Here is a 14098-nt window from a genome sequence, read left to right as displayed (position 1 = left end):
GCCACTTAAAACGTTACTAAAACACTGGTTGCAGTGTACCATTCTCAGAACGATTTAGAACCAAAAATTGCTGGCTGGGTACGCATTTGGATAGAATTCAGAAATGTCAGTCTATTTCCTGCACAGTCAATTCTTTTCGAGGTTAACAATTTACAACCTGCCTCCACAGCTGGATACACTGGCTAGCTCTCCTCTATAAAGTATAAATTATCCTAGCCTAGCCGAGCATATTAGGAATCCAGAATAAATTTATACCTAGACATAAAAACATACTAGTATTTTATTTTTTGAAGAGATATCCTCCACTGAGATTTCTGTCTCCACCCCAGTACAATGGCGGTACATGGAATTTTATTCTGTTTTCCACATGAGAAATAGTCTGCATAAAAACTGTGAACAGTATGTTCTCTGAATTTTCCAGAGAATCCAGGACCGAGTTACTGGAATTTTATTTTGCTGTTTTTTTTTTATGTAATCTTTCAAAAATTTGAGCCAACAAGTCCTCTGTCCCATACCACCACATAGACCGTATGCTCGTAACCATTCAACTCAAAGGTCATACAGTTCTATAGGTCAGCAAACCTTTAATTTACCATTACCGCTGTGGTTGACACAAAATATGTTTTGCTTTTCTAATTTAAAGCCTTGCATGCCCCAAAACATCCTTCCCCTTATCAGTATAATGTGTGTTTAGTGTGATTTGAACCAAAAATACGTGAAATGGACACGGCTTCTTCACAACACATTAAGTGGTGGTGGGCATAAAATGTGTTCACGGTCGCTGCATGGTTGTGAAACAGTTTGGTTATTGAATGAAAGAAAACTACTTGGTTAAGTTTAGGAAAAGAATGTGGTTTTGGTCAAAGTGTTGATGTACAGGACATTGGTGAGGCAAACTTAAGTACTTTGTGTAGTTACCTAAAGTACGTGCATAGACTTTGCGCGGTTTAATAAATATAATGGATATAGTTACCGTGACGCCGCCCATTAGTTTAGTTTTAGTTTAGTTTCAATCATTTGTTTTTTTGGAGCCAGAGTTGACCACATTTGCATATTTAGGTGAGAGTGTGGAGCTTGGTGTTTATTTCTGGTGTTTATTTCTGCTGTAAAGTTGGGCAAAGTTTTTGGCACTTCTACACTGGCTTCATTTTTCAGCCTCGGAGGTTGCCACATGATGGACGCACAAACAGATCTATTGTTTAGGTACATGTTTGTACAGGCTACGTATGGTTTTAAGGGTACTATATCGAGAGTGTTTGATGAAAATGTGGTTCTTGTCTCTAAGGACGTTGAGTTTACTGACCTTAGCTGATGCTAAATCAGTCTGCTGGCATGCAAGTCAATAGTCTATATAGGGTGCATTTAAGAAACAATTTGACTGCATGTTAATTGTTGCAAATTGAGTTTTTGTCAACTCCATGTTGGCTTCATTTTTCAGCCCTGGAGGTTGCCGCTTGCTGGTCACTTAGTCACATATCTACATTGACGTTTGGCTTCATCATGATGGGACACAAACAGCAGTCTCCTGGTTGAAAGTGCATGTTTGTTTGACCAATCCACCACCACAACACCTCCTTATGTTCGCACTTTTTATACTTAATTTGTTTCCATCACAACAAAACATCCTCATTGCCTTTGCATTAGGCATTGTTCTTGTGTTGTCAGCATGTCATTTTTTTTGTCATTTTTTACCCACCACCTTGTAATGCTTTGTTGAGAGGTTGTAATAATTTCACGCATTTCTATGAATAAAAAAAAAAGTGCCTACATGTTGTTATCTCTGATACCGTTACCATCAGTTTTCCTTATTTGCTTGTTGTACAGTATGCAAACTCACCATCTCAATGTGCTCATGACCTCTGCAGCCGTGAAATGTCAATGTGTGTGTCTTCCTGTGTATGTGGGGGAAAGGGGGAGGTGACAGTGGCGGTGGCTGCGGGGGCAGTTGGGTGTGTCAGGGCCTGATATGAGGTCTGTGTGACGGGTGTTAAAGGTGGGAATTGGTTGATAAGACGCGGCGACGCGCTCCCTGCCGTGCCAGGAAATGATGTCTAACAGCTTCCTCCCTCTCTATCTTTTGGCCGAGGAAACTGTAATGAACTGCAATGTCACGGTTAGAAATCTCACTCTGCCACATTACGCCATGACCATGTTTTTTTTCCTCATAACTCATGGGAAGTCACACTCTGACCGTGCCGTACTTTGAGATTAAACTTTTTTTTTGTATAAATGATCATACAACACTGGCTGCCATCAGAAGTGCTAAACTTCCCATAGAATAGATTTTTAAATTTTTCTTCTTGTGACATGAAAATGGGAGAATTTCAAGATACTTGGCTTTGAAAGTTCACAATCACAACATTTAAGCAATCAGCAGCATCCTTTTAAAAATATAATATTGGACGCCAAAAAAGTAGCTTCTAAGTCCTCATTCACTCGCAGGGATGTGGTGTTGGGGGGGAAATAAGAAATTAGATCGGATGTCTCTGAAATGACGCCACAGTTGTATCATCTTATTTGCATATAAGAACTTCTATGCAAATATGTCCAGCTGCCGTGTGGACCACTAGGAAATGCAGCAGAGGTGGTAGTGACAGTCCCAGGGGGGATAAAAAGACCTCTTCTAACACAAATTCAGAAAATAATGTGCAGAAAAGTTCAGGAAATACCCCACTCACCCTCTGGCCTGAAAGATGAATATAGAAAGGGGCATCTTGAAACAAGACATAAATTAAAAATGAACTTAAAATGGAGTGGAAAGGCAGAAAAAAATGTACAGTCCATCCTCAGACAGAATCTTAAAAGAGAGGGGTAGATCCACAGCGGGTACGGCTCACCTCCGTCTATTGTAATAGCTCAGCATGTTGACTGCTTGCACCATCTACTCACAACCTCGTGACCTTCCAGCACTCCGCCGCAGCGTGTTGTCCATCACTGGCTGTGTGCGTACACAGATATATGCCTTAGTCTGTCAGCTCTCGCTCTCTTTCCCCCTCAGCCTGTATATTCAGGGGCAGAGTCCTCTGTCGTCTGATTTGCTAATTTGCCCGTTCCGTACATGCTGCCCGCCTGTATGTCATTGAAGTCAGACTCCGGCTCATCCTGGTCCTTGGGGGAGCTTTTGGAGTGGATCTTGCCAATCTCCTCGAGGGCGCTGGCTAGAGAGTCAAGGTCAGCAGTGTCCTGGTGGCGAGCCTCCCACAGGCTCAGTATGACCGCTGACGGGCTCCGCTGCTTTGCAAAATAACCCAGGTTTCTGTGGAGGGGCACACAAAGCTGGATTAATGAACGGCATGGAAAGAGGTCACTAGACGGACACTAGAGGGACAACACAGGGAGATGTTTAATGTTGGCTTCTGATATGGGCTGCATCCCTGCTGAGGAAATATGCATTCACTGTAAAGACATGAGTCAAACTGAAACTGTGAATAATTTAAGTTGTTTTTTCTTTTCTTTGAGAAACAGTGCCAGGTGTGGTTTTGATTCACAGAAAAGAAAGCAAGTAAACCGCAGACCGTAAAGTTGTGATACTCAACTGCCAGCCTATGGGCAAAATCTGGCCCCCAGTGGTTTGCTGGGTGGTACCCTAACCAATTTCTAATTCATAATAAAATCGAAAAGATTCACTATGAGAATTTTTTTTTGTACTTTTAGTATATATAAGTTTCCACAGTGCATAAAAACAAGCATCAAAATGGAGTTTGTTTATCAAAAAAGTGCCATTGGAAGATCCCCTGCACCCCCTGATAGCGGTCCTAGCAAAGCCCCTAACATACTCAAATACTAGAATTATCCAAAGATTTAAGAGACAGCCTAAAATTTTAGAAGTGTCCTAAAATCCTAGAAACGGCCTAAAATTTGAGACACATCCTAAAATCCCAGAAATGTAATTATATCGTAGAATCACCCTAAAATTGTAGAAATGTCATAAAATCCTGGGAACATCCTAAAATCCTGGGAACATCCTAAAATCCTAGAAAGGTCCTAAACTCCTTAAAAAGTTCTGAAATCCTAAAAATGGCCTAAAATCCAAAAAAACACATCATTTTGCAAAAGTGGCCCCAGAGCAAAGCAAGCTGAATATCCCTGGCTTTAACAATAAGGCTCATGTTATTCTATATTTTTGTTTTGGGCAATAAAACCTATTCAAGGACCACAGAAAGTAATTCTATGAAAAAGCTGGGAACTGTAGCTTCTAGCAAATGTTACTAAAACAGAAAGAAATAATGAGTTTAATTAATAGATTAATACACATTTGGTGCTTTACGATGGAGCTAGCAGGGTGGTGTGTGTGTAGGCTTGAGTCAAAGAAAAACTACAGGGTGTGTTGTCATGGTAATGAAGGAAGCGTCACCCTATACAACAGTGTGGATCATTGACATGTTTAAAACGCCAGACAATATATCAAATTAACACCATATTAAACATCCTATATCCCCGGAGGGAATTACAACACTGGTTCGAAACATGAGGACCTTTCACTGAAACACTGAGGCAACTTTTTGTATCAGATTATGCAGATCAAAGAAGACCAGTCAGACATAAACTACTGAAAAATTTGTACATAAAATATGATCTGTGACCAGTATTTTGCAATGATTTTAAGCCATATTTCTGAAGGTGTAATCAACTGAGAGGATCATTGTTTGTTGAGTGGGTCTACCTAAGAAGATTAGCTGGGACTTGTTAAGGAAAAAAATGTCTTGTTTTGAACAAATGCTGATTAACTTCAAAACTAGATATATTCATGCAAAGATACAAATTCATTTTTTATTGATAATATCACATATTTAATTATACTATAAGTTTATATCCACTGCTGACTAAATGTGAGTTTATGGTGTCCAAGTGCAGTTGCATATTTTGGATTTCTTGCACAGCAGCTCTCTTGTTCGGTCTGTGCTGGTATCATAGAAATATTAATAAATATAGCAGCTTTTTTTTGCCTGGCAGGGATGTGCTATGTGACAGTGTATATCCTCAAACTATAAAAATGTGTCTATGGTTAGAGATGTTGCCATATTGTTTCTGTGAAAGCCAGAACATCCTAATGTTTTTGCGTATATTTGGCCAGAGAGGTTATCAAGTGATCAGATTTATAAAAACACCAAAAATCACAGTTACATGCTGTAAACATGACGGATATAGCTACTGCTGTGTGGCTTGAAGGGATGGGCGATATGACACTGCATATCCTCATATCAAAAAAATGTGTATATCATCAGAATTGCTGCCATATTTTTTCTACTGTGAAAGCTATATCTTTAATGTCTTTGAGTGCATTTGGCAAGAAAGGTTATTAACCATTTAAACCCTGAGCACATTTGAAAAACAGAAAATTAGAGAAAAAAAGATCCCCAAATTAGCAAGAAATTAATAAAAAGTATAAGACAATTACCTGAAAATTAGTGGGAAAAAAGAAAGGAAAAGAAAGTTTAAAGTACAAGGAAATGACCTGGAAAAAAGTGCTTAAAAATAAAATAATATTTGTAAAATTTAAAGTATTTACTTACAATAAATATAGACTTGTTTTTTCCTAGCTTTATCATTATTCCCCTCTGCATTTTTCCATAGCTTTTTAAAAATAATTTTCCAAATCTACTTATTTCTTGCAATTTGTGGAATATTTCTTACCTAGCTGCTCATTGCCATTTTCCCATGATTTTGAAAGAAATTGCACCAATTTGCTCAGTGTTGAAAGGTTTAAATACTTGTGACAGGCATCTAAAAGCTGCACAGGAAAAGTGATGTTACTCCAGGTTACAAATCATTTAATTACAGATCTTTCTTGTATTTTTGTTATTTTGGACACTTATGTTTGAATCCCAACTGAAAACATGTTATTATAATGCTGTCTATTAAAATGTATTCCAAATGAGAGAATGTACCGTATAACAAACAGTTAGCAACATTATCCTCATTCTTAACATCAAAAATCAATACTAACAAAAACCCATATGGCTGCTGGGGTTCCTTTCACTCAACTATTATAAAATCTACTCATTAATTCTCTCTGTAACTAAAAAATGAATTCAACACAAATTGTCTTGGCGTCGTAAACAAAGCCATCTGGTTCTACATGTACGTAAAACAAAAGGCGTGACCTTTAAAGACTTTCAAAAATATAGGGAATAAATTACCATCACAAATGATAAGCAATTACTGGCAAACACAGCCTGGTTTGGATTGAACTCTCAGGTGCTGCCAAAATTAAAGAAAAGAGAGCTTGTTGCTATGCCAGTGCTGTGACTCTATGTATCATGCACGATGGATCCAGCTGGGGGCAGTGTTTCACTGCAGCTCCTGGAGGCTTTACAAGAGGAAAAAACAACAAGCAACATAAAAGGCTGCAGCCATTGGTCACATCAGTCTCAGTTCAAAGCTGCCCAACTTGGAGAGGAAAGCTTATCTGGATAATTTGGAATCCCAAAGGACTCTTAGATACCAGCATTTCATGAATCATGCACTTAACAGGAGATTATAGCTGCCACAAGATTAGACCGGGCAAAGACAACAACTGGATTGGGTAAATATATGCACGGTGTCTCATCATAAATGCATTTCAGTTGATTAAAAAACAGGGGCAAACGAGTAATGCACTTTAAGACTGGCTGATTTACTCTGACAGATGCATGTGATAAAATACGGTTTTGTAACAAATCACAATGCACATGAAGCATTAAACACACTACCCGATCACTTATGTGCTGTAAAATTACCAGTTGTGTCTCCTACTGCTGGGAGAGAACATGAAGAAGGAAAGGTAGCAGCATAAAAGAAGACCCATTCATGTGGTTAACACTCACAGCATGTTATCATTCTCATCAGCGAGTGTTCAAGGCGAGGCCATTTCTGAGAAAAGATGCACACACATCACGCAATCTTAGAGAGGATGCACATCATACGCTCACCGATCTAAGTGGAGCTTCTGGGCTAAGAGTTGCCAGTCCTTGCCCTTGGCGTTGGCAGTGTCGAAGGTGGCACAGATCCTCTGGCGGATGGACAAGGGGATTTTGAAGGCCTTGGGCCCCGTCTGGGACGTGATGGTGCAGTCTGTCTGCATAAAAAATGGAACTGACTCCTTTTCAGTCTAAAGGAACAGAGCAGACAAAGAATCGAATCACACCAGGGTCAGATAGTATTTGCAAATGTCGCTTTGTGCTTGTTTTTACCAGCTTGGAGAGCCAGATGGATGGGTCGCACTGGGTCAGGACAATTCAGATAGGTATGTTTAACATTTGAAAACATCAGTGCACAGACTGTAAACAAGAAAGACAAAGGTGGAGACATCTGGTAGCCTCGAGAGGTGCCCTTAGTGCAGGCAGTGCTCAAAATTAAAGCAGTTCACCAGCCAAAATCTATCGTACGATTGTTAAACACTCAAACCCTGTGGACCTAAAACGTGGCTTTAAAGATATAATATATAATTTTTCAGCATTAACATGTCTAAAAACAAATAGACCATCACCATATATTTCATTGAGATGAGTACTTGTGTTATCCCAAACATTTACAACAATGTTCAAACTTAGAAAAATATGTAACTTTAATCAAGGATATGGTCTGTGTCATTTGGTCACCATCAACTGTCAATAGAGTCATATCCCCTTTGCGCAGGCATCTGGGTTATGGTTGTTGTCAAGAACCTATCATAAATTGACTTTTAAGGTACATTTTTACAATACACTTTTTAGATCTTGGTCAATTTTAGCTATATTTTAAGCAGATGACGAATGCAATTGTCTTGGCATCTGGATCTTAAGTAATCAGAGAAACAAGCTGAGCAAACGTTAGTGGCAGCTCGGCTCCAGCCCCTGCCATGCTGAACAGAGTAGGAGAAGCACAGATTTTTAGCCTGAGAAAGCATTATTTAGTGTTTTTACCAGTTTTAATCAACAAATCTGTTTTGGATAGGAGAAGACCTCTGCAGATAATTGGGCTCACAGTAAAAACCTCCTAAACATCTGGATCCTTAGTTATGAGAGACACAAGCTGAGCAAACATTAGTAGCACCTTGGCTCCAGCCCCTGCCATGCTGAACAGGGTAGCAGAAACACAGATTTTTTACGTAAAAGTGCATTATGTAGTGTTTTTATTAGTTTTAACCACCAAATCTATTGGTTTTGGAGAAACCAATAGATTTCGGCTCCCGGTAAAAACGTCCTCAACGTCTTGATCTTAAGTTATCAGAGAAACAACTGAGCAAACATCAGTAGCAGCTCTGCAGATGGCTGATTTTAAACGTGATTCTGCATTATTCATTGTTTTTGGTGGTTAGAATCACCAAATCTATTTGTTTTGTAGAGGAGGAGACCTCTGCGAATAATTTGGCTCCTGGTAAAAACTCTAAACATTTGGATCTTAAGTTGTCAACAACAAACAGCACTGGAGAAACACTGATTTTTAATGTGAAACTGCCCTATTCAGTGTTTTTACCAGTAATAATGACTTTGTCCGTTTGTTTTAGAGAGGGAGATATCTCTGTGGATAATTCAGCACCTGGTAAAAACCTCCTGAATGAAGAACACAGGAGGGATCATGACTGCAAAAAGCCGAGTGCAATGATAACATTGCTCTGTCTTTTGTTATTGTTTTGATTGAGAGACCTCCAGCAGCAGAAAATGACATATTGTACATTGGAATTTTCTCCTTTGGGTCAGCAGAGGCTGTGGTTAGTTTAACTTTAGATCAGTTACAATGGTTTCCTCCTCTTCCACTCTGAACCTCTCTAACCAAACTTACTTACTGGAGAGCCAGCTGGTATGTTTTTCCTGAATTTCTGTTATTTTCTAATGTTCGGCTTCCAGACATATCACACAGTTACCTCCACTGAAAGCAAAACACCATACTCTAGATAGCAAGCTTCAAACACACCAATTACAGGAGCATACTCTGAATATAAGCCTACATCAGGGCAGCAAAGACATGGATGGATTATTTGACTATTTATCTATGCATTTTAGTCTGTGTACTCGATAGTATATCATTTTATTTTATTCTTATATTTAAACATTTGTATCTATTGTTATTTGTTCTATTATCCTTTAAATGACATACTATCGAGTACACAGACTAAAAATTTATTTATTCTTACTACTTATTGTTAATATTATATTTATTTATTTTTATGTTTTATCTATAGGTTTTATTCTGCCTCTGGTGTTTCCTCACTTATGGTGGTGCTTTCTCAGCTCCTGGTTTTAATGAGTACTACTCCTAATGAGTGCTTTCATCAATTACAAAATCTTTCTTTCATCCAAGTGCCTGTGTAATTGTGTGTGTGTGTGTGTGTGTGTGTGTGTTTGGGGGGTGTTTTCTGGTTTTATTGTATGAGGCACTTTGTGTTACAGAATGGGGTTCGGTCCGTGGGCGGGGGCCCTTCTGTGCGGAGTTTGCATGTTCTCCCAGTGTCTGCGTGGGTTCTCTCCAGGGTCTCTGGCTTCCTCCCACAGTCCAAAGACATGCAGCTCAGGTTGATTGGTGACTCTAAATTGCCCTTAGGTGTGACTGTGTGCGTGTATGGTTGTCTGTCTATATGTGTTGGCCCTGTGATAGTCTGGCAACCTGTCCAGGGTGTACCACGCCTTCCGCCCGATGACAGCTGAGATTTGCTCCAGCCCCCCGTGACCCTTGTGAGGACAAGTGATTATGTAAAATGAATGAATGATTGATTGATTGACCTCTAGTGTACTCTAAAGTTCCTGTCTGTAAGAATCCCACCTCCTGTGTCCTCTTTCCACAAAGGGGCAAATTACAAACATTCAGGCCACCTTTCAAGCCTTCAGGTGTTTGGTTCTCAGGATTTAGGGTGGAGTTTTACTTATTTACTTTTTTGAGTTACGTCATCATTTGCAGCATTAAGTCTGATGCTGCCAATGACTTTTTCGTCTTGCAAAGTCCATCATCAACCATTTTGACTTCTGATAGAATCACAGCGCCATCTTTTTGCTATGTCCTATGTCACAGTCCAGCAGACATCTCACTGTATCCAGCCTGAAGCACATCTACATGCAGCACCAGCACTTTCACCACTCACACACACCTCTAGATTAGGCAAGCATATATGTCATCTCTTGAGAGTCCTTTAATTTTTAACTGGCAAGACAATGACTGAAAGAATCTCCAACTGTGGACGCAGCTGAACAAAAGTGAGCTGTGAGTTCACCAGAGCGAGCTAGAGTTTGAACTGGAAACGTGTGCCTCAATTTGTCCATTGGAGGTTTTTTCAGTCACTGTCGACCAGGAAAATAAAAAAAAAATTTTTTTGTCAGGACTGAGTGCTGGGCTAATGAGACTGTACCATACAGCCCTCTGCAAATGATCAACGCAATGCAATGTGCTCACCAAAATCAATGAGTATACGATGCAGAGAGCAGTGTGGAGGCAATTACTATTGTAGTTTTACTTGAGACATGTGCGCTTGAAAAAAACAAAACAAAAACAGCCCAGGAAAGACTTGTGAATTTAAAAATTACAATATTTATCTTAACATAAATGAGGCATGGACAGTTAATCCTCTTAGTAGCAGCGGCAACCTTGGGGGCTGAAAAATGAGGCCAACGCAGAAGTGCAAAGTTTCCTCGAATGTCCACTTGATGCTGGTTTCAAGAGTGAGTCAGTCCCCATAGACCCCCGTGTTAAAATGTTCATTTCCTGGTTAAAAAACAAACAAACAAAACAAACAGAAAAAAACAGTTTTGGTCTCTAAAGCTAATTTCAACATTAATTAGCCATTTGCTCATGGTAGGGTGGGTACATTTTTATAGAACACAACCAATAAAATGTTATTAGGGCTGACAGTTATGTATAATTAAGGGCGAGGCTTTTTAGCGACAGGTGGGCGGCATCTGTTGACAAGTTGGTTCCACTGTAACAACATTGGTTAGGTAATGTATCTATGTTGTAACCCCAGATTTACAGAGTATACCCAGCTAGCAGGGAACGTTCCCACAACATTGGCCAACGTTACCTACAAGTTGCAATAATGTAATAATTTTCCTAGTGGGCTGGGCTTTTGAGGGCCGGTCCTTTTCTCCAAACACAGGCATTATACACCTTTTGTTTACACCTTATTTTAAAAACCAGACATAGTCGAACATGTATCCATCTGCTAATATTGCCAAGTTCATTACTAGCTCTCCTCGTCGGCTCGATCTGGGTCATTTGAAAGCATTTGTCAGTATGAGTGCCAGTATAGTGTGAGTGTCAGTGTATGGATGCATTACAGCTGTTGGCTAATTTGACTACAAAGATGTAAGTGACAGCTGGCTTGACCGCAATTATTTTTAGAACATGGCTGCGGGTGGCTCATTGGCTCCCTGCAGAAAAACTTTGCATAATTAATTTCATTGTTTTACATATTAGCCTAACACAAACAATACAAATTAATCATTTCAACAAATGATTTGTTGATTCGCAGACATGTTTTGTTAGTTCTAATCTGGTGTATCAAACTGGAGCCTTTTGACAGCAAATTCTCAGGCTGCTTTTTGTTGCAAATATGCCCCAGTCTCTTTGTGTCCTCTGCGATGGTTTCATGTCACCTGATCATCAAATTTTCTAAAAGAACCAACCTCTAATGTTTAAACAACAGTAACCTGAATTAATTCACATCTTCTTTTGCCAATTTTATGGAAATTAGCTCAGATTTTGTGCCAAATTTGGATAGAAACTGGCTCATGTTGTTGTGAAGCTCCTCTAAAACTGTTGTGTTGTCGCGCTGTATGAAAATGTATGAAAAGACATTGATCCAACTTGGTGACCCACAGTGTAAAATGCAATGTAGACTCATGTCCTGTATGTTTACTGTGTGTGTGTGTGTGTGCGGTGATGATTTGATGATGATTTGAATTCTACTCACAGCTCCAATAAACGCTTTTATTTCTCCCTCCTCTCTGTCAAACTCTAACTAATCATGACGACAGAATTAGAACAAACCATAAAAAAAGATTGCAAATAATATTTCACCTGCTTCTGACTGCAGTACAGTGAGTTAAAATAATGCCGGTGGCCTTGAGGGAGGACGAGCACGTTTGTGACTGGTAGTGAAAAAGCAGTTGGGTAAAATCAATGAGTAACACTCTCTTCTGGCTTAACAACTACTGTCAAGGTGCTCTTGAGTGAGGATTTCTACCTCCTCGCTGCTCCAGTGGAGCTGCTCAGCGGCTGACAGAGGACTCTTGTTCCAGAGGGCAGCTCCCAGGTGTTAATGCATGGGAATGTGATGCAGCCTATTTGCTGGAATACATATCTCCCTGGACGGGTAAAGGTAAAAAAAAAAAATGTGTGTGCTAAACACTGTGAACAGCTGGATCTCTTGTTGTCTGCATTTAGCATAAATCTGAAGATAGAAAGAAGTGTCCTCGTGACTCTATTAATACACAATGCAAGCTCAGGAGAGCTGGCCCTGCTGTCAGTGGACACACTCCAGGAAGGTTACACAAAGGTTGAGCACAAAGTGCACTGTAAAATCTGAGAAGTTCATCTCACATTAAAAAAAATCTAGAAAACCAGTCGCATTGGAAAAGGTAAGTTAATACAGCTTTTGGTCAATAGTTATGTTTACTTTATATCTCATTGTTAAGTTTACTTAAAATGCAGTTGAATTTACTTTACTTTTTTGAAGTTTGTGTAATGTAAAAAATTAGCTAATTTGTTCATTATATTTGTTAGTAACACAAGTAAGCAAAGTTAGTCTGACCTAACTGAACAGTTGTGTTTACTCAGTAAAATTTGGGAGTTGGTTTTACCTGAAAAAATTTAGAAAAACTGATTGCCTTGAAAAATGTAGGTAAATAAAACTATAAGTTTGAAAACATTTTATGTTTACTTTAAATCTAATTGTTCAGTTTATTTACAATTTTGTTAGTTAGTTAGTTGTCGCACCCTAAAAATGTTTTTAAAAAAAGTTTTACTAAACACATCTGTCTTAGTTTTAGTAACTTCAGGGAGCAAAGTTTACAGAGCTAAATATCTGTATTCTGCTGGTTGAAAACTAGTTAATCCACTTTATATTTTCTTTAACGTGTTCACAAAACAGAACTCACAGATCTTCTGACTTCATCATTGGCAAAATTTTCTTTGTGATGATCAAGTTAATTCAGACTAACCTGGTTTGCTAAAGTTGCTAACAAATTCACAAAATTAGTAAGTAAAAAAATAAGTAAAAAATAAATTAAGATTAATAGTTATATTTACAGGACTTTCCATTTTCAAGGCAATTGGTTTCCAAGATTTTTTTTTTTTGTAAAATCAACTTGTAAGATTTTATATTGAACTTTATACTGTCTGAGACAGTTGTGAATTATACAAATAATTCCATCAATCTATGCATATTTTGCATATGCTTTGAACTGTAATAGACAAAAAGGCACTTAAAGTGTTAACATTGTGCTATATATCTGTATTTTGCTGGTTGAAAACCAGTCAATTACATTTGTACATTCTTAAATATGTCAAGAAATCAGAACCTGTAGATACCCTTTCTGCACCACACTCGAAATCCTCTTTGTCATGACTCAAAATACTTATAAATCCTAAATTCTGCTGAGTAAACACAACTCTTCATTTAAGTCAGAGTAACTTGGTTTGCATAATCTAACACTTATGAAAAACAAGTTACTTGCACTTGTCATTTTTAAGTTGAAAGAACTTCACAGAATGAAGTAAAATACAACTACATTTTAAGGAAGCTTACTTAAATGCGTTAAAGGTATGTTATATTTACTTTAATAGGGCATCATAGCTAACCTATCATTCTTTTTGTGATAAAAGCACCAAATTTGGTACAAAGTTAGCTTAATGTATTTAGAAGAAATCTGGATATTGGGCAACTGTAGACTGGCGTTCTCATGACCATGGCGGCCATGTTACAAAATGGCTGCCTGCTGTTACTGGTATATAGCACCGCGAAATGTGTTTTATTACGATGTAATGCAATAATAAATGAAAGAAAATGCATTAATAACTGGATTCAACTGGAGAGTACAGCTGCATATTACCATAGGCCATGTATCAATGCTCAGTAAATGTACTGCCACCGAATGTTGACATCAAGAAAATGTCAGCATTCTACATGATTATCTGTATGTTACTTATG

General features: G+C 38.5%; 1 protein-coding gene across 1 annotated transcript in view; it reads right to left on the bottom strand.

The window, feature by feature from the left end:
• Positions 1–803: 803 nt before the first annotated feature.
• unc5db (unc-5 netrin receptor Db) overlaps positions 804–14098 on the bottom strand; it is a 269867-nt gene continuing 256572 nt past the window's right edge. Inside the window, exons 15-16 of the mRNA XM_042488868.1 lie at positions 6912–7090; positions 804–3256 (exon numbers count right to left, since the gene is read on the bottom strand). Coding sequence (XP_042344802.1) covers positions 2995–3256; positions 6912–7090 — 441 coding nt within the window. The 3' untranslated portion in view covers positions 804–2994. The remainder of the gene's footprint in view (positions 3257–6911; positions 7091–14098) is intronic.

Source organism: Plectropomus leopardus, chromosome 6, assembly GCF_008729295.1.
Source record: "Plectropomus leopardus isolate mb chromosome 6, YSFRI_Pleo_2.0, whole genome shotgun sequence".
Classification (NCBI taxonomy): Eukaryota; Metazoa; Chordata; class Actinopteri; order Perciformes; family Serranidae; genus Plectropomus; species Plectropomus leopardus.
This window is presented reverse-complemented; position numbering and strand designations above follow the sequence as displayed.